The sequence below is a fragment of the Manduca sexta genome, chromosome 27 (assembly GCF_014839805.1).
Source record: "Manduca sexta isolate Smith_Timp_Sample1 chromosome 27, JHU_Msex_v1.0, whole genome shotgun sequence".
NCBI classification, from domain to species: Eukaryota; Metazoa; Arthropoda; class Insecta; order Lepidoptera; family Sphingidae; genus Manduca; species Manduca sexta.
The window spans coordinates 11,670,167-11,692,970 of record NC_051141.1 but is presented as its reverse complement, the minus strand read 5'-3'; the positions used below and the strand labels follow the sequence as shown (position 1 = coordinate 11,692,970).

At 39.7% G+C, this 22,804-nt stretch overlaps 1 protein-coding gene across 1 annotated transcript in view; it reads right to left on the bottom strand.

The window, feature by feature from the left end:
- The window catches only part of LOC115448899 (titin), a 103,666-nt gene that overhangs the window by 4,822 nt on the left and 76,040 nt on the right, over nucleotides 1–22,804 (bottom strand). The window contains 17 exon segments of the mRNA XM_037444160.1: nucleotides 44–331; nucleotides 426–1,802; nucleotides 2,069–3,040; nucleotides 3,300–3,452; nucleotides 3,810–3,920; nucleotides 4,016–4,060; nucleotides 5,856–7,361; nucleotides 10,329–11,769; nucleotides 11,816–12,855; nucleotides 12,908–12,936; nucleotides 13,055–13,980; nucleotides 14,445–15,035; nucleotides 15,476–16,302; nucleotides 16,305–17,679; nucleotides 17,790–18,142; nucleotides 18,606–19,913; nucleotides 20,043–20,339. Coding sequence (XP_037300057.1) covers nucleotides 44–331; nucleotides 426–1,802; nucleotides 2,069–3,040; nucleotides 3,300–3,452; nucleotides 3,810–3,920; nucleotides 4,016–4,060; nucleotides 5,856–7,361; nucleotides 10,329–11,769; nucleotides 11,816–12,855; nucleotides 12,908–12,936; nucleotides 13,055–13,980; nucleotides 14,445–15,035; nucleotides 15,476–16,302; nucleotides 16,305–17,679; nucleotides 17,790–18,142; nucleotides 18,606–19,913; nucleotides 20,043–20,339 — 12,639 coding nt within the window.

The following is a 22,804-nucleotide window of genomic DNA, read 5'->3' as shown; positions in this document are numbered from 1 at the left end:
ACAAATGGAAAATAATAAATCAAACAAGTAAGAAATATTTTACCTAGTACTATTAAATTAATATCAATATCTGTTACGCCACAATTATTTTCAAGTCTCAATTTATAAGTTCCTGCATCAGTGTGCTCAACTTTTTTAATTGTAAGACTTGCAGATTTCGAATCGATTGATGGTTTTGTGTGTTTTGATTTTTTGATTATTTTGGAATTGACAACCCATTCGTCGTTTGGTTGTGGAACGGCTTCATATTGAACTAACAAGGTCACATCACCACCTCTTTTAATTCTGTATTCGTCGTCATAGGAAATTATTCTCGGAGGATATTCTATTTCTGAAATTAATTTTAAAGTTAATTATTTAAATAATATTATATTTGTATTATATAAATAATATAGTATTATAATAAATACAAATATTATAGTTACCTTCTACTTTCAGTTTTGTCGAGCATTTGGCATCTAATAACAGACAACTGTATTCTGTTTGATCCTCTTCTGTGCATTTTCTTATTATAAGAGTGCGTTTCACACCATCAGATATTAGTGTAAACTTCTCAGTATCTTCTATCACAGTCTTTTTCTTAAACCACGTAACGTCTAAAGTTTCGTCTGGAATCTTTACAGTTAAGTACGCATCAGCGTTTGCTGGTACTACAACGATTTCTGGAAGCCTAAGTGTAAAATCTATGGACGGTTCTTCGACTGTGAGTTTAGCCGTGCACCTATCGTTTCCAACTTCACAGGCATACTCACCTGCGTCATCTAATTGACAGTCATAGATTTTAAGTTTTTGCTTCTTACCATCAATAGTAAGTTGAATATGATTAGAGAATTGAATTTCAGATCCATTTTTGAACCATTGTACTAAAGCGTCACCCTTTGTAAGCTCAATTTCAAATGTTGCTTTGGTTCCTTTGCTGACCTTTTGATCTTGAAGACGTGAAATGATTTCGGGTGGCAATTCAACTACTGTCACTTCTGCAGTACAAGCATCATCACGTAATATACAAGTGTATTCACCTTCATCATGTACCGATGTATTTCTTATATACAGCTTACGAATACTGCCTCTTTTTTCAAGTTCATATTTATTCTTTTTGGGCTTTATTCTGTCGCCGTCTTTTTCCCAGTAGACATCAGCTGTTTCAGAGTTTACTTCAACCTCTAAAATAGCTACGTCTCGCTCTTTTACTTCAAAATCTTGTAATTTTCGTACAAATTCAGGCACCGTTTCGTGAACAATTAATTGTGTATTAGTTTCTTGATCTTTTACCACACATTTGATATCGCCGACATCGGTTAATTTAGTCTTCTTAATCCTTAACTTATGTACCCGACCTTCTTGAATGATTTCTCTATGATCCATACCACTGATTTCTTTATTATTATGGAACCATTTAGTAGAGACAGTATGAGATGTTTGACATTCTAATACAATGGTTTTTCCTTCTTCAATTTCATAGAATTTATTTAAAAGTTTAATAAATGTTACTTTGTCTACATCAATAGTTACCCGAGCACCATGTGATGCTTTGCCAGCAGTGTTTGAGGCTACGCATTTGTAATCACCAGAGTCGATTTCAGAATCAACATTTGATATAATCAACTGAATATTTTCACCATCAAAATGTTGTGTTACTGTTTCGGATGGAGTGATAATTTTGTTGTTTCTATACCATGTTATAGACGGCACAGGGTTACCGGTGACTTTGGCCATTAATTTTATAGTACCTTTTTCTTTTACTGTTATTTCTTGGAATCTATTTATAAATAGAGGAGGTTCGGCATTCTCTTCAGTAGGTTCTAAAATAATAGGAACGATAAATATATTTTAATAAACAATACTGTAAAATTCTAGGAGTTACTGTGATTCATTACCTTAGCTTGTACCATTAGGAAATATATTGTATTTTGAGTTATGAGAGACATTTTAAAAAAGCGTTATTAAGACAATCTATAATTTCTTTAATTCCTAAGACTACGTTTGAAGATTTTTATACAATATAGTTATTTTATAGAAGCTGAAAAATTGTACATATCTATTATATTGTGATAAAATGTATATTTACCTTCAATTGTAATAACTGCGCTTGTTTCTGCAGTACCTTCTGAATTTACAGCTTTAAGAGTGTATACGCCATCATCTTTTCCTTTTCTCGGTTTTATAATTGTTACAGTATGGGTGTCGCCATCTGATTTAGTTGTTAGTGACTTTACAGGTTTATTATTTTTATACCAATTCACAGTAGGTTGAGGATTTCCAACAACTTGAGTCGAAAGAACTACACTTTCGCCTTCTCTAATTGTAATGTTCTTTAAAGGCTCAATGACTTGAGGCTGTTCTTTCTGCCCAGTTTTAATTTTTAGGACTATAGGCAAACTAGCTTCGCCCTCCCTGTTGACAGCTAGAACAGTATATGTGCCTTCCTGGAATTTCTTTACATTGGATATTTTTAGTACACTGCAATACATATGCATATCCGATTCTGTTGCTATTGAAATATTTTCGTCAGGCATTATTTCTTCTCCTTTAAAGAACCATGCTATATCCGGTTCTGGAATAGCTACTAATCTGCACTCTAAAAATATTTGTGAACCCTCATCTACGTATTGTGCCTTTGGCCGCTTGGAAAATGTAGGTGGAATACCTTCCAAAATATCAGCCAAAGAAGATTCTCTTGACAAACTTTTTCTTGATAAAATAGTCATTTCAGAACCATGATCAGATAAAGGAGCCTCGACGATTAGCTCCGTCGTGCTAGATGCAAATCCTGCGGCATTCTTAGCAACACATGTAAAGGTACCTGCATCTTCTGGAAAAACTTCGCGAATTATTAATGTGGCTACGTTATCATCGTCGTAGTACATTTGGAAATCTTGGGATGGCTTAATAATAGCTGTTTGTCTAAACCAAGTTATTTGAGGCCTTGGATATCCTTCTACTTGGCATTCGAATTGAACAGTGGATCCATCCGGAGTATGTTTCGGCCGTAATTTTTCAGTAAATATGGGCGCGACGGCTTGTTCTTCAGAAGTAGGTTCTAGAAATCAAAGAACAAAGTTATTTAGTAATGTATAGTAATAAAATAATGTAGTCGCAATTTATTTACTACAATTACTTGCTATTATTCTTCAAAGTACAAAAGATTATTCTGCGTATTTAAACATTTTGTCAAAGATATTAAAAAAATAGAAAACGAAACAGTTTAAAGTGAGGGATTTACTAATAATTATAATTCCGGAGATTTGATACCTCTGATTGAATGTGGCTTACTAAATTAAGATTTAAATATTACGTACTTTCAAATACAGGAAGTTTGTCAATTTTCTCATTCAGCTTTTTCTGTAGATAAAGTGTATAATTGGCTTCATCCATTAGATATTGTGCAGGAACCCAACCTTTCTCCTCTGTTAAATGTTTTCTAACAAACCACCAATCTTGATTTGTTGTTTCTGGGAAAATATAAATCCGTATTATTTATAATCTGGACTTAGTGGAATAGGCATACCGAATTGTACTATTGACAAAACGGTCAAGCTTGTTACTCTCTATATTCAAAACGGTCTATGAATTCAATAATTAAACTTCTTCACGTTATTTTACGTTGTCGAAATTCAATCTTATCATTCTAAAACAAATAAAGACCTTATTCTTAACGAAATAAATTGGTGCGAAACCAAGGGAAACCTTTAAAAATAACTAAGGACACGATTATTGTGCCATCATATTTTTATAGCAGGTAGGAGGTCTTCCTACTCCTTTAAGTTTACTTATAATATAAGAAAAAATAATTTGTATGCATGTTTTACCTAATATGTATAGACGTTCGCCTTCCACGAGACTGATTGCCTCATCCGTTTCAGCTACGTATGAATAAACTGCAAACACCGTGTCTCCACTACGTACATCAAGCGGACTTTCTGAAATTAGACAAAAGGAAACAATTTAATCAGTCTTCATAAAATACCTTCCAAACTAAAACATATTCTGCAATGAATTTATTCTTCTGACGTACCTGGAAATTCTTGTTCTCTAGCTATACTCATTGAAGCGTCTGCTTCTGAAATAATTCGATGAATGATAAATTAGATATAGTATGAAAATCATTACGGCAGACCCTTTCTTGGGTGATAACTTGTGCTTTAAATAACGCTTAGCCTCAGTACATAATAATATGTAATACATTTCATTTATTGTGGTGACACATCAAAGCGATAATAACATTATCAAAATGTTGTTATTCTTTAAAAAAATTATGAGATTATCGAGATATTTAATAAAGTTTAAACTTATTTAATTAGTTTATTTTATATTCATTACAAAAACATAAAGATTTTGTATGAGAAAGGTATATTTTTAACTTATATAGTGCATCACGATTTGGTGCAATTTTCAATTAAATTTAAATAGTAACTGTGCCATAATTTACTGTCCGAAGTTGCAAGATAGATAATTAGCCTATTATATAACGCTAGCGAGAGGTTGCAAAAGAAAAAGAAGACGTCCTGTTAGATGGGCGGACGACATAACGGCAGTAGTAAAGTTCGGACCAGAGTCGCACACGCAATTGACAAGATACTGGAGGTCTTCGTGATGAGATGAACAGATGAAGAAATATAACATGAAATCATTTCAATGAAGACAATGTCGATTATGATAGTCTGTCAGTAAAAAATTCTCTGCACTGCGCTCCGCCATATTATAATGTGACGGCCTTTATGAGTTGCTTTTGCGTGATACGCGCTCTAACACCGAAGGTTGAAGATTTTATTCTATGCTTAGACTACAGATTTCTTTGGCAAAGTATTTCTCGCTAATCGCTATATTCTTTTGCGTTCACGAGGTTCCGTGATTTTCATTAACTACTTTTCTTGGTAATTATAATAAACGTTTTGAACGTATTGTAACAAATTCCAAAACTAGTGAGATTGCTAAATACTGCAGAAAATAAAAAGCGAAAATATTTATAGCAAAAAATAAAATACAGCATGCAATGCAATATATGCATACTGGCTCCAACTTATCTATCAATTATAGACGATAGGGAGAAAAGAATTATAGTACTATTTCATATTACATTATTATGTTATACTATTGTATAGCATATCATATTTTTTAGAATTATGGTGTTAAACTTTTAAGAACGTAGTTAGGTAATAATGATTAAGACATACCTTTGCTTTAATATTATGTCCGACGTTCAGTATGTCGGTTCCAAAACAAAAATAAATTAATTGATTAGTGTTACACTTTTTAAAATAGGTAAGTTCTTATATTTAAGCAACAAATGATGTACAAAGGTTTAGTTAGTCCTTGGGTATTGAATAAGCTTATAAAATGGAGTTAAAGCAGATCAGATTGAGAAGTTGACCAATTTTATTATGGGCTGATTTTTCAATCATCAGCAAAAATATATTCGTAGAATAAAGTATACCACAAACGAATTACAAATCATTTGTGGTGTACTTTATTAGTTAGTTTGTGGTGTACGTCAGTTGTATGTATAAAGTTATCAATTTATCTCACTTTTTATATTCAATCAGGTTTTAATTTATTTAATGGATAAGTTTTATCTGACGATTGATAAATTTGCCCTTAGTTTATAACAATTTTACGGTAACAACGTCCCAAAGAAACTGGTTGACATGCCATAGAGGCTTAATAGTACTTTTTAGACGTGTTTACCTATTAAAATGTTTCAGTATTTTCTATCATGAAAGTAATTAAAATGCCTTATAAATAGTAAGCTTGTATATTTACATTCCGTATCGTGTTATATTGTAACTTTAGCTGCAAATCCCGGATGATTATTAAAAGTAGAAATATTGTTGCTAAAAACAACATTAATTCTGTACCTTGGATTTGTGAAGGTTTCTTTGGTTTGCGTTTTGTAGATATAGTAAGTTGTTCTTCTTCAAACGCTATGTCTTTTACTTTTTTTGGTTTCAGTTCAACACTCAGCTCTTCTACTTCACTAACTTCATACACAGGTTTTTTGGGTTTACGTTTGATAACCATTTCTACATTTTGTTCTGATTCGGCTTCACTCAAAACTATTTCTTCTGCTTGTCTGTCATCTTCAATTTCTTGTATTAATTGAATAGAGGTTTCAGTAGCGGCTTCGGCGACGGTAACTTTTGGTTTTTGTTTTATTGTAATTTTGCTAGATACGTCTTCATTGGACAATACTTCAACTTGTGGTTTTAAATCAAACGTAATTTCTTCCTCGTCGTCTATTCTATATTTAGGTTTTTTGTGTAATACTAAATCGATAGTTTGATCAATTTCTAGAATTTCTTCATTTGATTTTGGTCTAGACACTGTAACGCTGGAATCGAACACTTCACTTTTTTCCAAAGAAGGTTGTTTAAGTTTCTTCAATGGCATGCTCACATTGACATCTCCTTCTTTGTCGTCGTCACTTTCAATAACTTCGATAATTTCTGGAACAGTGTCTTCATTTTCGTTATCTTCATAAAATTTAATAGATGTTTCGTCGGCTTCTTCACTAAAAGTAGGTTGTCTCTGTGGCTTTAATTTAACTTTGCTTGTCATCGAAATTTCTTCTTCAGCGTAAGAGTCTAAGTGTATATTAAACTCTTGTTCAACGTCTTCTTTTGTTTTAACGCTTTTGGGTCTGAAAGTAACTGTTTCTGGTTCCGTAACTTCAGGCAGAGTAACAGACGATTTTCTCACGGGTTTTAATTTCTTTTTTATGGTTACTTCCCCTACGATCTCATCAGTCTTTTTAATACTTGGTCGTCTTGGAGAGATTGTAAATTGTTCCGGCTCTTCTTCTTTAATTTCTTCATTTTCAAAGTTGTCTTCTGGTTTTAATTCGTCGTCTTGATTTTCAGATTCAGTTTGTTTTTTAGCATCTACAATATCTTCATAGCCAAAGAGAGGTTTTTCTAATTCAATTTTTTCAATTTCAGGTAAAATAGGAGCTTTATACACACGCTTTTTAATTTTGGCTGCCTCTTTGACATTTCTAGATAAAATACCATTTTGGCGTACACTGCCTAAGAAGCTTATCACAGGGGTGGTAATTGGTGGTGGCCAATCAATTATGTATTTAATACGGCTCTTAAGCTGAAATTTAGGTAACTTGACAACTTTAGTTTCTTCTTTTGGTTTAACTAATGTTTTCTTTAATTTTAGTGTACTGAATTGAGGACCTTCGATACTTGCAGCGTGTTGAGGCTTACCGATGTCAAGTTCTTTCCTCTCTATTTTTATTGGGGTGAGTTTAGCTTTACGTTTATCAGTTTTCTTGGGGGTCGCGTCTTCATGCGGAATATCTGCAACCATAGGTCTTCTTTCTTCTTCCTTGAAATCTTTTTTAGGTTCCACTACAGTATCTGTAAGAACAAAATTAATCAATCAGGTAAATACATAATAAAAATAGTGATAAGTATGACACGGAAAATATACATATTAATAAAATATTATTAGAAGAATAATGTTTAATAAGTAGCAGGCATCGTATAGTCTCCCTGAAAGAAACAAATAATAAAAAAATTAGAAAGGTCCAGTCTTATTTCCTTAAATTATAAGTTTTATTGTTGTAGCTTTGTTAATTCAATAAAAAAACTTCTGTCGTTCTTAATTGTCTTATTTTACACCTATGTGATTAAAATTGAAAAATGCGTGTTTGATACATTTGAATGCGAATTTGATTGCGTAAGAAATAAAACATTATTTTGATAGTGTAAAATACTAATGTCGTAATACACTTAATGTGAGAAGGATAAATCAGCGTCCATTCGTTCAGTTTTGTTTTGTGTAGTTACGTCTTACTTTCCTTATGAGGGTGTATTTTATGTCTTTGGTATGTTTCGGCTTTTTGGTGTGTGGGTGGTGCGGTGATGTAAATGAGTTTCTCTGTTTTGTATACGGAAATGATAGGTTGTTCGTCATCCACTTACTTGTTCAGTGGTTATTTGTGTGGTTTTGAGTTTAAGATCTACTCCCTTTATGATGATGCGTTTTGTGACTGTGGTGTGTTTTAGCTTACCTTCAGGAGTTTCCGTTTCCTCTACGGTAGTTTCTTCAGGAAGTTCAACGATTTCTACAGGTTTGCCATCTTCCGGAGCACTCTCTTCTTTCACAGTGACCGTTGTGACAGGTTCCTCATCGTCCTTTTCTATGGTGGTAATTTCTGTAACCTCCTCTTTGGGACCCTTCTTGTTCTTGATCACGCGTTTCGTTGTCTTGACGGTTTTCACATCGCCTGTTTGTGTGCGCACTTGGGTTACTTCAACCTTTTCAGGGGCTTCCTCAACCAGTTTGGCTTTGTCGGGTTTGTGTAAGTCTGTGAGTGGTGTGGTGGTGTCATCAATGAGTTCCTCTGTTTTATGTACGGAAATGATAGGTTGTTCGTCATCTGTTTGTTCAGTGGTGATTTGTGTGGTTTCGAGTTTAGGACCAACTCTCTTTTTGATAACACGTTTTGTGACTGTGGTGTGTTTTAGCTTACCTTCAGGAGTTTCCGTTTCCTCTACGGTAGTTTCTTCAGGAAGTTCAACGATTTCTACAGGTTTGGTATCTTCCGGAGCACTTTCTTCTTTCACGGTGACCGTTGTGAAAGGTTCCTCATCGTCCTTTTCTATGGTTGTAATTTCTGTAACCTCCCCTTTTGGACCCTTCTTGTTCTTGATCACGCGTTTCGTTGTCTTGACGGTTTTCACATCGCCTGTTTGTGTGCGCACTTGGGTTACTTCAACCTTTTCAGGGGCTTCCTCAACCGGTTTGGCTTTGTCGGGTTTGTGTAAGTCTGTGAGTGGTGTGGTGGTGTCATCAATGAGTTCCTCTGTTTTATGTACGGAAATGATAGGTTGTTCGTCATCTGTTTGTATCAGTGGTGATTTGTGTGGTTTCGAGTTTAGGACCAACTCTCTTTTTGATAACACGTTTTGTGACTGTGGTGTGTTTTAGCTTACCTTCAGGAGTTTCCGTTTCCTCTACGGTAGTTTCTTCAGGAAGTTCAACGATTTCTACAGGTTTGCCATCTTCCGGAGCACTCTCTTCTTGCACAGTGACCGTTGTGACAGGTTCCTCACCGTCCTTTTCTATGGTGGTAATTTCTGTAACCTCCTCTTTGGGACCCTTCTTGTTCTTGATCACGCGTTTCGTTGTCTTGACGGTTTTCACATCGCCTGTTTGTGTGCGCACTTGGGTTACTTCAACCTTTTCAGGGGCTTCCTCAACCGGTTTGGCTTTGTCGGGTTTGTGTAAGTCTGTGAGTGGTGTGGTAGTGTCATCAATGAGTTCCTCTGTTTTGTGTACAGAAATGATAGGTTGTTCGTCATCTGTTTGTTCAGTGGTGATTTGTGTGGTTTCGAGTTTAGGACCAACTCTCTTTTTGATAACACGTTTTGTGACTGTGGTGTGTTTTAGCTTACCTTCAGGAGTTTCCGTTTCCTCTACGGTAGTTTCTTCAGGAAGTTCAACAATTTCTACAGGTTTGGTATCTTCCGGAGCACTTTCTTCTTTCACAGTGACCGTTGTGAAAGGTTCCTCATCGTCCTTTTCTATGGTTGTAATTTCTGTAACCTCCCCTTTTGGACCCTTCTTGTTTTTGATCACGCGTTTCGTTGTCTTGACGGTTTTCACACCGCCTGTTTGTGTGCGCACTTGGGTTACTTCAACCTTTACAGGGGCTTCCTCAACCGGTTTGGCTTTGTCGGGTTTGTGTAAGTCTGTGAGTGGTGTGGTGGTGTCATCAATGAGTTCCTCTGTTTTGTGTACGGAAATGATAGGTTGTTCGTCATCTGTTTGTTCAGTGGTGATTTGTGTGGTTTCGAGTTTGGGACCAACTCTCTTTTTGATAACACGTTTTGTGACTGTGGTGTGTTTTAGCTTACCTTCAGGAGTTTCCGTTTCCTCTACGGTAGTTTCTTCAGGAAGTTCAACAATTTCTACAGATTTGCTATCTTCCGGAGTACTCTCTTCTTTCACAGTGACCGTTGTGACAGGTTCCTCATCGTCCTTTTCTATGGTTGTAATTTCTGTAACCTCCCCTTTTGGACCCTTCTTGTTTTTGATCACGCGTTTCGTTGTCTTGACGGTTTTCACATCGCCTGTTTGTGTGCGCACTTGGGTTACTTCAACCTTTTCAGGGGCTTCCTCAACCGGTTTGGCTTTGTCGGGTTTGTGTAAGTCTGTGAGTGGTGTGGTGGTGTCATCAATGAGTTCCTCTGTTTTGTGTACGGAAATGATAGGTTGTTCGTCATCTGTTTGTTCAGTGGTGATTTGTGTGGTTTCGAGTTTAGGGCCTACTCTCTTTTTGATGATGCGTTTTGTGACTGTGGTTTGTTTTAGCTTACCTTCAGGAGTTTCCGTTTCTTCTACGGTAGTTTCTTCAGGAAGTTCAACAATTTCTACAGGTTTGCTATCTTCCGGAGCACTCTCTTCTTTCACAGTGACCGTTGTGACAGGTTCCTCATCGTCCTTTTCTATGGTGGTAATTTCTGTAACCTCCTCTTTTGGACCCTTCTTGTTCTTGATCACGCGTTTCGTTGTCTTGACGGTTTTCACATCGCCTGTTTGTGTGCGCACTTGGGCTACTTCAACCTTTTCAGGGGCTTCCTCAACCGGTTTGGCTTTGTCGGGTTTGTGTAAGTCAGGGAGTGGTGTGGTAGTGTCATCCATGAGTTCCTCTGTTTTGTGTACGGAAATGATAGGTTGTTCGTCATCTGTTTGTTCAGTGGTGATTTGTGTGGTTTCGAGTTTAGGGCCAACTCTCTTTTTGACAACACGTTTTGTGACTTTGGTGTGTTTTGGCTTACGTCCAGGAGTTTCCGTTTCCTCAACGGTAGTTTCTTCAGGAAGTTCAACGATTTCTACAGGTTTGGTATCTTCCGGAGCACTCTCTTCTTTCACAGTGACGGTAGTGACTGGTGCCTCATCGTCCTTTTCTATGGTGGTAATTTCTGTAACCTCCTCTTTTGGACCCTTCTTGTTCTTGATCACGCGTTTCGTTGTCTTGACGGTTTTCACATCGCCTGTTTGTGTGCGCACTTGGGTTACTTCAACCTTTTCAGGGGCTTCCTCAACCGGTTTGGCTTTGTCGGGTTTGTGTAAGTCTGTGAGTGGTGTGGTAGTGTCGTCAATGAGTTCCTCTGTTTTGTGTACGGAAATGATAGGTTGTTCGTCATGTGTTTGTTCAGTGGTGATGTGTGTGGTTTCGAGTTTAGGACCTACTCTCTTTTTGATTACACGTTTTGTGACTGTGGTTTGTTTTAGCTTACCTTCAGGAGTTTCCGTTTCCTCTACGGTAGTTTCTTCAGGAAGTTCAACGATTTCTACAGGTTTGCTATCTTCCGGAGCACTCTCTTCTTTCACAGTGACCGTTGTGACAGGTTCCTCATCGTCCTTTTCTATGGTGGTAATTTCTGTAACCTCCTCTTTTGGACCCTTCTTGTTCTTGATCACGCGTTTCGTTGTCTTGACGGTTTTCACATCGCCTGTTTGTGTGCGCACTTGGGTTACTTCAACCTTTTCAGGAGCTTCCTCAACCGGTTTGGCTTTGTCGGGTTTGTGTAAGTCTGTGAGTGGTGTGGTAGTGTCGTCAATGAGTTCCTCTGTTTTGTGTACGGAAATGATAGGTTGTTCGTCATGTGTTTGTTCAGTGGTGATGTGTGTGGTTTCGAGTTTAGGACCTACTCTCTTTTTGATTACACGTTTTGTGACTGTGGTTTGTTTTAGCTTACCTTCAGGAGTTTCCGTTTCCTCTACGGTAGTTTCTTCCAGGAAGTTCAACGATTTCTACAGGTTTGCTATCTTCCGGAGCACTCTCTTCTTTCACAGTGACCGTTGTGACAGGTTCCTCATCGTCCTTTTCTATGGTGGTAATTTCTGTAACCTCCTCTTTTGGACCCTTCTTGTTCTTGATCACGCGTTTCGTTGTCTTGACGGTTTTCACATCGCCTGTTTGTGTGCGCACTTGGGTTACTTCAACCTTTTCAGGGGCTTCCTCAACCGGTTTGGCTTTGTCGGGTTTGTGTAAGTCTGTGAGTGGTGTGGTAGTGTCATCAATGAGTTCCTCTGTTTTGTGTACAGAAATGATAGGTTGTTCGTCATCTGTTTGTTCAGTGGTGATGTGTGTGGTTTCGAGTTTAGGGCCTACTCTCTTTTTGATGATGCGTTTTTTGACTGTGGTGTGTTTTGGCTTACCTTCAGGAGTCTCGTTTTCGTCTACGGTAGTTTCTTCAGGAAGTTCAACGATTTCTACAGGTTTGCTATCTTCCGGAGCACTCTCTTCTTTCACAGTGACCGTTGTGACAGGTTCCTCATCGTCCTTTTCTATGGTGGTAATTTCTGTAACCTTCTCTTTAGGACCCTTCTTGTTCTTGATCACGCGTTTCGTTGTCTTGACGGTTTTCACATCGCCTGTTTGTGTGCGCACTTGGGTTACTTCAACCTTTTCAGGGGCTTCCTCAACCGGTTTGGCTTTGTCGGGTTTGTGTAAGTCTGTGAGTGGTGTGGTAGTGTCATCAATGAGTTCCTCTGTTTTGTGTACAGAAATGATAGGTTGTTCGTCATCTGTTTGTTCAGTGGTGATGTGTGTGGTTTCGAGTTTAGGGCCTACTCTCTTTTTGATGATGCGTTTTGTGACTGTGGTTTGTTTTAGCTTACCTTCAGGAGTTTCCGTTTCCTCTACGGTAGTTTCTTCAGGAAGTTCAACGATTTCTACAGGTTTGCTATCTTCCGGAGCACTCTCTTCTTTCACAGTGACCGTTGTGACAGGTTCCTCATCGTCCTTTTCTATGGTGGTAATTTCTGTAACCTCCTCTTTAGGACCCTTCTTGTTCTTGATCACGCGTTTCGTTGTCTTGACGGTTTTCACATCGCCTGTTTGTGTGCGCACTTGGGTTACTTCAACCTTTTCAGGGGCTTCCTCAACCGGTTTGGCTTTGTCGGGTTTGTGTAAGTCTGTGAGTGGTGTGGTAGTGTCGTCAATGAGTTCCTCTGTTTTGTGTACGGAAATGATGGGTTGTTCGTCATGTGTTTGTTCAGTGGTGATGTGTGTGGTTTCGAGTTTAGGACCTACTCTCTTTTGATTACACGTTTTGTGACTGTGGTTTGTTTTAGCTTACCTTCAGGAGTTTCCGTTTCCTCTACGGTAGTTTCTTCAGGAAGTTCAACGATTTCTACAGGTTTGCTATCTTCCGGAGCACTCTCTTCTTTCACAGTGACCGTTGTGACAGGTTCCTCATCGTCCTTTTCTATGGTGGTAATTTCTGTAACCTCCTCTTTTGGACCCTTCTTGTTCTTGATCACGCGTTTCGTTGTCTTGACGGTTTTCACATCGCCTGTTTGTGTGCGCACTTGGGTTACTTCAACCTTTTCAGGGGCTTCCTCAACCGGTTTGGCTTTGTCGGGTTTGTGTAAGTCTGTGAGTGGTGTGGTAGTGTCGTCAATGAGTTCCTCTGTTTTGTGTACGGAAATGATAGGTTGTTCGTCATCTGTTTGTTCAGTGGTGATGTGTGTGGTTTCGAGTTTAGGGCCTACTCTCTTTTTGATGATGCGTTTTGTGACTGTGGTTTGTTTTAGCTTACCTTCAGGAGTTTCCGTTTCCTCTACGGTAGTTTCTTCAGGAAGTTCAACGATTTCTACAGGTTTGGTTTCTTCCGGGGCAGACTCTTCTTTCACGGTAACCGTTGTGACTGGGGCCTCATCGTCCTTTTCTATGGTGGTAATTTCAGTGATCTCTTCCTTAGGGCCTCTCTTCTTCTTAATCACACGTTTTGTAGTCTTAATTGTCTTGACATCACCAGTTTCAGTGCGTACTTGTGTTACTTCAACCTTCTCGGGAGCTTCCTCAACCGTTTTAGCTTCTTCGGGTTTGTGTAAATCTTCGAGTGGTGTGGTAGTGTCGTCAATGAGTTCCTCTGTTTTGTGTATTGAAATGATAGGTTGTTCGTCATCTGTTTGTTCAGTGGTGATTTGTGTGGTTTCGAGTTTAGGACCAACTCTCTTTTTGATGAATGCGTTTTGTGACTGTGGTGTGTTTTAGCTTACCTTCAGGAGTTTCCGTTTCCTCTACGGTAGTTTCTTCAGGAAGTTCAACGAATTTCTACAGGTTTGGTTATCTTCCGGAGCAGACTCTTCTTTCACGGTGACCGTTGTGACAGGTTCCTCATCGTCCTTTTCTATGGTGGTAATTTCTGTAACCTCCTCTTTGGGACCCTTCTTGTTCTTGATCACGCGTTTCGTTGTCTTGATTGTTTTCACATCGCCTGTTTGTGTGCGCACTTGGGTTACTTCAACCTTCTCAGGGGCTTCCTCAACCGGTTTGGCTTTTGACGGGTTTGTGTAAGTCTGTAGAGTGGTGTGGTGGTGTCGTCAATGAGTTCCTCTGTTTTGTGTACGGAAATGATAGGTTGTTCGTCATCTGTTTGTTCAGTGGTGATTTGTGTGGTTTCGAGTTTAGGGCCTACTCTCTTTTTGATGATGCGTTTTTTGACTGTGGTGTGTTTTGGCTTACCTTCAGGAGTCTCGTTTTCGTCTACGGTAGTTTCTTCAGGAAGTTCAACAATTTCTACAGGTTCGGTTTCTTCCGGAGCAGACTCTTCTTTCACGGTGACCGTTGTGACAGGTTCCTCACCGTCCTTTTCAATGGTGGTAATTTCAGTGACCTCTGCCTTAGGACCTCTCTTCTTCTTGATCACACGTTTTGTAGTTTTAATTGTCTTGACGTCACCAGTTTCTGTGTGTACTTGTGTTACTTCAACCTTCTCGGGAGCTTCCTCAACCGGTTTAGCTTCTTCGGGTTTGTGTAAATCTTCGAGTGGTGTGGTGGTGTCGTCAATGAGTTCCTCTGTTTTGTGTACGGAAATGATAGGTTGTTCGTCATCTATTTGTTCAGTGGTGATTTGTGTGGTTTCGAGTTTAGGGCCTACTCTCTTTTTTATGATGCGTTTTGTGACTTTGGTGTGTTTTGGCTTGCCTTCAGGAGTCTTCGTTTCCTCTACGGTAGTTTCTTCAGGAAGTTCAACAATTTCTACAGGTTTGGTTTCTTCCGGAGCAGACTCTTCTTTCACGGTGACCGTTGTGACAGGTTCCTCATCGTCCTTTTCTATGGTGGTAATTTCAGTGACCTCTTCCTTAGGGCCTCTCTTCTTCTTAATCACACGTTTTGTAGTCTTAATTGTCTTGACGTCACCAGTTTCAGTGCGTACTTGTGTTACTTCAACCTTCTCGGGAGCTTCCTCAACCGGTTTAGCTTCTTCGGGTTTGTGTAAATCTGCAAGTGGTGTGGTGGTGTCGTCAATGAGTTCCTCTGTTTTGTGTACGGAAATGATAGGTTGTTCGTCATCTATTTGTTCAGTGGTGATTTGTGTGGTTTCGAGTTTAGGGCCTACTCTCTTTTTTAATGATGCGTTTTTGTGACTTTTGTGTGTTTTGACTTACCTTCAGGAGTCTTCGTTTCCTCTACGGTAGTTTCTTCAGGAAGTTCAACAATTTCTACAGGTTTGGTTTCTTCCGGAGCAGACTCTTCTTTCACGGTGACCGTTGTGACAGGTTCCTCATCGTCCTTTTCTATGGTGGTAATTTCAGTGACCTCTTCCTTAGGGCCTCTCTTCTTCTTAATCACACGTTTTGTAGTCTTAATTGTCTTGACGTCACCAGTTTCAGTGCGTACTTGTGTTACTTCAACCTTCTCGGGAGCTTCCTCAACCGGTTTAGCTTCTTCGGGTTTGTGTAAATCTTCGAGTGGTGTGGTGGTGTCGTCAATGAGTTCCTCTGTTTTGTGTACGGAAATGATAGGTTGTTCGTCATCTATTTGTTCAGTGGTGATTTGTGTGGTTTCGAGTTTAGGGCCTACTCTCTTTTTAATGATGCGTTTTGTGACTTTGGTGTGTTTTGACTTACCTTCAGGAGTCTTCGTTTCCTCTACGGTAGTTTCTTCAGGAAGTTCAACAATTTCTACAGGTTTGGTTTCTTCCGGAGCAGACTCTTCTTTCACGGTGACCGTTGTGACAGGTTCCTCATCGTCCTTTTCTATGGTGGTAATTTCAGTGACCTCTTCCTTAGGGCCTCTCTTCTTCTTAATCACACGTTTTGTAGTCTTAATTGTCTTGACGTCACCAGTTTCAGTGCGTACTTGTGTTACTTCAACCTTCTCGGGAGCTTCCTCAACCGGTTTAGCTTCTTCGGGTTTGTGTAAATCTTCGAGTGGTGTGGTGGTGTCATCAATGAGTTCCTCTGTTTTGTGTACGGAAATGATAGGTTGTTCGTCATCTGTTTGTTCAGTGGTGATTTGTGTGGTTTCGAGTTTAGGGCCTACTCTCTTTTGATGATGCGTTTTTTGACTGTGGTGTGTTTTGGCTTACCTTCAGGAGTCTCCGTTTCCTCTACGGTAGTTTCTTCAGGAAGTTCAACAATTTCTACAGGTTTGGTTTCTTCCGGAGCAGACTCTTCTTTCACGGTGACCGTTGTGACAGGTTCCTCACCGTCCTTTTCAATGGTGGTAATTTCAGTGACCTCTGCCTTAGGACCTCTCTTCTTCTTGATCACACGTTTTGTAGTTTTAATTGTCTTGACGTCACCAGTTTCTGTTCGTACTTGTGTTACTTCAACCTTCTCGGGAGCTTCCTCAACCGATTTAGCTTCTTCAGGTTTGTGTAAATCTTCGAGTGGTGTGGTGGTGTCGTCAATGAGTTCCTCTGTTTTGTGTACGGAAATGATAGGTTGTTCGTCATCTATTTGTTCAGTGGTGATTTGTGTGGTTTCGAGTTTAGGGCCTACTCTCTTTTTAATGATGCGTTTTGTGACTTTTGTGTGTTTTGACTTACCTTCAGGAGTCTTCGTTTCCTCTACGGTAGTTTCTTCAGGAAGTTCAACAATTTCTACAGGTTTGGTTTCTTCCGGAGCAGACTCTTCTTTCACGGTGACCGTTGTGACAGGTTCCTCATCGTCCTTTTCTATGGTGGTAATTTCAGTGACCTCTTCCTTAGGGCCTCTCTTCTTCTTAATCACACGTTTTGTAGTCTTAATTGTCTTGACATCACCAGTTTCAGTGCGTACTTGTGTTACTTCAACCTTCTCGGGAGCTTCCTCAACCGGTTTAGCTTCTTCGGGTTTGTGTAAATCTTCGAGTGGTGTGGTGGTGTCATCAATGAGTTCCTCTGTTTTGTGTACGGAAATGATAGGTTGTTCGTCATCTGTTTGTTCAGTAGTGATTTGTGTGGTTTCGAGTTTAGGGCCTACTCTCTTTTTGATGATGCGTTTTTTGACTGTGGTGTGTTTTGGCTTACCTTCAGGAGTCTCCGTTTCCTCTACGGTAGTTTCTTCAGGAAGTTCAACAATTTCTACAGGTTTGGTTTCTTCCGGAGCAGACTCTTCTTTCACGGTGACCGTTGTGACAGGTTCCTCATCGTCCTTTTCTATGGTGGTAATTTCAGTGACCTCTTCCTTAGGGCCTCTCTTCTTCTTAATCACACGTTTTGTAGTCTTAATTGTCTTGACGTCACCAGTTTCAGTGCGTACTTGTGTTACTTCAACCTTCTCGGGAGCTTCCTCAACCGGTTTAGCTTCTTCGGGTTTGTGTAAATCTTCGAGTGGTGTGGTGGTGTCGTCAATGAGTTCCTCTGTTTTGTGTACGGAAATGATAGGTTGTTCGTCATCTGTTTGTTCAGTAGTGATTTGTGTGGTTTCGAGTTTAGGGCCTACCTCTCTTTTTGGATGATACGTTTTGTGACTTTTTGGTGTGTTTTGGCTTACCTTCAGGAGTTTCTCGTTTCCTCTACGGTAGTTTCTTCAGGAAGTTCAACAATTTCTACAGGTTTGGTTTCTTCCGGAGCACTTTCTTCTTTCACGGTGACCGTTGTGACAGGTTCCTCATCGTCCTTTTCTATGGTGGTAATTTCAGTGACCTCTTCCTTAGGGCCTCTCTTCTTCTTGATCACACGTTTTGTAGTCTTAATTGTCTTGACGTCACCAGTTTCTGTTCGTACTTGTGTAACTTCAACCTTCTCGGGAGCTTCCTCAACCGGTTTAGCTTCTTCGGGTTTGTGTAAATCTTCGAGTGGTGTGGTGGTGTCGTCAATGAGTTCCTCTGTTTTGTGTACGGAAATGATAGGTTGTTCGTCATCTGTTTGTTCAGTAGTGATTTGTGTGGTTTCGAGTTTAGGGCCTACTCTCTTTTTGATGATGCGTTTTTTGACTGTGGTGTGTTTTGGCTTGCCTTCAGGAGTCTTCGTTTCCTCTACGGTAGTTTCTTCAGGAAGTTCAACAATTTCTACAGGTTTGGTTTCTTCCGGAGCAGACTCTTCTTTCACGGTGACCGTTGTGACAGGTTCCTCATCGTCCTTTTTCTATGGTGGTAATTTCAGTGACCTCTTCCTTAGGGCCTCTCTTCTTCTTAATCACACGTTTTGTAGTCTTAATTGTCTTGACGTCACCAGTTTCAGTGCGTACTTGTGTTACTTCAACCTTCTCGGGAGCTTCCTCAACCGGTTTAGCTTCTTCGGGTTTGTGTAAATCTTTGAGTGGTGTGGTGGTGTCGTCAATGAGTTCCTCTGTTTTGTGTACGGAAATGATAGGTTGTTCGTCATCTATTTGTTCAGTAGTGATTTGTGTGGTTTCGAGTTTAGGGCCTACCCGCTTCTTGATGATACGTTTTGTAACCTTTCTTTGTTTTGGCTTACCTTCAGGAGTTTCTGTTTCCTCAACGGTAGTTTCTTCAGGAAGTTCAACGATTTCTACAGTTTTAGCGTCTTCCGGAGCACTTTCTTCTTTCACAGTGACGGTAGTGACTGGTCCTTCATCGTCCTTTTCTATGGTGGTAATTTCAGTGACCTCTTCCTTAGGGCCTCTCTTTTTCTTGATCACACGTTTTGTAGTCTTAATTGTCTTGACGTCACCAGTTTCTGTTCGTACTTGTGTAACTTCAACCTTCTCGGGAGCTTCCTCAACCGGTTTAGCTTCTTCGGGTTTGTGTAAATCTTCGAGTGGTGTGGTGGTGTCGTCAATGAGTTCCTCTGTTTTGTGTACGGAAATGATAGGTTGTTCGTCATCTGTTTGTTCAGTGGTGATTTGTGTGGTTTCGAGTTTAGGACCTACCCGCTTCTTGATGATACGTTTTGTAACCTTTCGTTGTATTGGCTTACCTTCAGGAGTTTCTGTTTCCTCTACGGTAGTTTCTTCAGGAAGTTCAACAATTTCTACAGGTTTGGTTTCTTCCGGACTAGACTCTTCTTTCACCGTGACCGTTGTGACAGGTTCCTCATCGTCCTTTTCTATGGTGGTAATTTCAGTGACCTCTGCCTTAGGACCTCTCTTCTTCTTGATCACACGTTTTGTAGTTTTAATTGTCTTGACGTCACCAGTTTCTGTGCGTACTTGTGTTATTTCAACCTTCTCGGGAGCTTCCTCAACCGGTTTAGCTTCTTCGGGTTTGTGTAAATCTGCAAGTGGTGTGGTGGTGTCGTCAATAAGTTCCTCTGTTTTGTGTACGGAAATGATAGGTTGTTCGTCATCTGTTTGTTCAGTAGTGATTTGTGTGGTTTCGAGTTTAGGGCCTACTCTCTTTTTGATGATGCGTTTTTTGACTGTGGTGTGTTTTGGCTTACCTTCAGGAGTTTCTGTTTCCTCTACGGTAGTTTCTTCAGGAAGTTCAACAATTTCTACAGGTTTGGTTTCTTCCGGAGCAGACTCTTCTTTCACGGTGACCGTTGTGACAGGTTCCTCACCGTCCTTTTCTATGGTGGTAATTTCAGTGACCTCTGCCTTAGTGCCTCTCTTTTTCTTGATCACACGTTTTGTAGTCTTAACTGTCTTGACGTCACCAGTTTCTGTGCGTACTTGTGTAATTTCAACCTTCTCGGGAGCTTCCTCAACCGGTTTAGCTTCTTCGGGTTTGTGTAAATCTTCGAGTGGTGTGGTGGTGTCGTCAATCAGTTCCTCTGTTTTGTGAACGGAAATGATAGGTTGTTCATCATCTGTTTGTTCAGTGGTGATTTGCGTGGTTTCGAGTTTAGGGCCTACTCTCTTTTTGATGATGCGTTTTTTGAATGTGGTGTGTTTTGGCTTACCTTCAGGAGTCTCCGTTTCCTCTACGGTAGTTTCTTCAGGAAGTTCAATAATTTCTACAGGTTTGGTTTCTTCCGGAGCAGACTCTTCTTTCACGGTGACCGTTGTGACAGGTTCCTCACCGTCCTTTTCTATGGTGGTAATTTCAGTGACCTCTTCCTTAGGGCCTCTCTTCTTCTTAATCACACGTTTTGTAGTCTTAATTGTCTTGACATCACCAGTTTCAGTGCGTACTTGTGTTACTTCAACCTTCTCGGGAGCTTCCTCAGTTGGTTTAGCTTTTTCCGGTTTGTGTAAATCTGTGAATAGTGTAGTAGTGTCGTCAATGAGTTGCTCTGTTTTGTGTACGGAAATGATGAGTTGTTCGTAATCTTTTTATTCAATGGTAATATGTGTGGTTTCGAGTTTAGCGCATACTCTCTTTTTTGATGATGGGTTTTTTGACTTCGGGGCAGTTCAAGGTTTACGTAACGCAATATCGGGGGGAGGGGCGGTCTTGTCAAACTTTATGGTGCATCACGGAGGCTTTGTATAACGCGATATGTAGTATTTCCTTTTATTTGAATAATAATAGGAAATTAAAAGCTGCCAAAGTTGGCAATCTTTTTGTTTATGATTTACGAGTAATCACTGGATTGTAGTGTACGTCTTTTTTATTTCGCAAGTTGACAACCCTTAGGTTTTATGGGGAACAATACCTTGACTATATTTTGCATCATTTTTATCTTGTTTTCGTTGTCAGTATTGGTTAGTATTTTTATGGTTGATTTAATTTAAATTTCGTAAGAATGCGATTTTATGTGGATTAAACTGTTTTATTTCACTTACATTTCCGTTTTTAAATACATCGCTAAAGGTTTAAATAAATATTTTATTTTATTTAATGGGTTTATTTGTAAAAAAAAGCTAAAAAAAGCAGAATAATGGTAGAAGACGCAAAAAATGTTTGTAAGTACAAGGCCAAGTCAGGAAAATGGCGTAATTAAATGTTTTGGTACACAGGACATATCCGTTTTTTTATAGACGCTGGTTCTTTCATACAAATTTCAATCAACCCCATAATTATTGGAAAATAAAGTGGTAAAAATATGAAGCTTGGAATCATTAAAATACTAAGGTTTAGACCCTTCCTTTTTATTTTTTTTCTTGGCACGGCAAAGTTTCTGCACTGCACCTGATCGCAAGCACGATGCCGTCCAGATAAAGTATCGAATCGCAACATATGGCTATCTTATGCCATTCGACATAATCATGCTGGCCTACTAAGATGCTTCGTCACGCTACGGAAGGACCCAAGATTATAAGAAGGGAACACGTGCCCCGGAAACTATTCCAAAGCTTGAAGGTGCGGTAAAGAAAGAGTCAGCGATAGGTTCGCCGACTCTTTTTCACGTTCGTGCCGTAATTGTTTTAATCATCAAGCTGTGACTTCGATATCAACACGCGTGGTTCTGCTGAGGAAATGGAGGAATGGATCAAATTTCACAAGTCCTCAGAGCATTCCCCATGTAACAGACAGTAGAACACGCTTAGAGAAGCGACATTCTTCAGCAACTGTAGCGACTCCAAGTCACATTCATTTCTGAATTATTTACTATGCAGATGGGCCGCCACTGCAATCCATCCTTGGATGCTACATCTATCACAAAGGTGTGAGCAGTATTACATACCCGGCCGTACCTGCACTTCATACAAGTGATAGAGTTTACCGGGCGTGACAACCGATGCACCTTGTTCAGGATTCCCACCCTGCGTACTGTGGCAGATATCACGCCTTTGATATGATTCCTTAAATTCAGATCATAGCGGATATCCACACCAAGGTCATTTAGCAATGAGAGTTGAACACCCAGAAGATTGAGAGGAGAAAACGGGATTTTTTTGTACGTGGTCGCATACACCTACGTTTTTTTTGGCATTAAAGTCAACCAGGTTCTTGAAACCCCATACAGAAATGAGGGACAGAGTCCGGTTAATCACAATGACAAGATCCTCGAGCATTATAACAATGTACCCTCGTCAACAAGGGGACCCATAGCAGTATCTTCCATGAACCATGCCTGTCATCTGCATAACAATGTGTTGCTAAGTTATAACTTATCATTGATATGTAGAAGACACAACCAGTGGCGACTATCTACCTACTTGCCGCTACAATTTCATTCCTAACCTGACCTCCCCAGCAATAGCGTCTACACTCGCTGAAGGTACTTTTCTCTCAAAACAGCGTTGCCCTCAAGGGATGGATGCGAATTATTCCCGCGTACCATCCCAATCCGCCGACGAGTAATACCAGATCCTTTGCTTGACCTCCATGGGATGTGGAGCTGAAACGAATGGTACTAACGTTCCAGCCAGACAGTAATCGGAAGTACCCAAAGGACTCTAACGATCATTCGATACCTGCTCGGGTGTCTTGTCAGCAGAAGGTCCAGCAGTGAACACATCCGCCACATCCGGGATCCTGATACGCTGGCTCATCAGTTGTATCAAATCATGTGTCAGAGCGAAAGCATTGGCAACTCTGCCAGCATGGTCAGTCTTGGGAGCGCCCAACTACAACTAACAATATTTATAAGAAAATAAGAAAAAATTACTTGGCAGTGTAATTTAAAAGACATTGATTCGTCAAAAGAGGCGGCACGGAGAATTTAGTTTTTTTTTTATTGACAGAAGTAAGAAAGAAAGAAGAGAGGCTATTTTTAGAGACAAATCGACCATTTTTTTGGCAATTTCACTTTTATTAGGTTTGCCTTCCATTGAA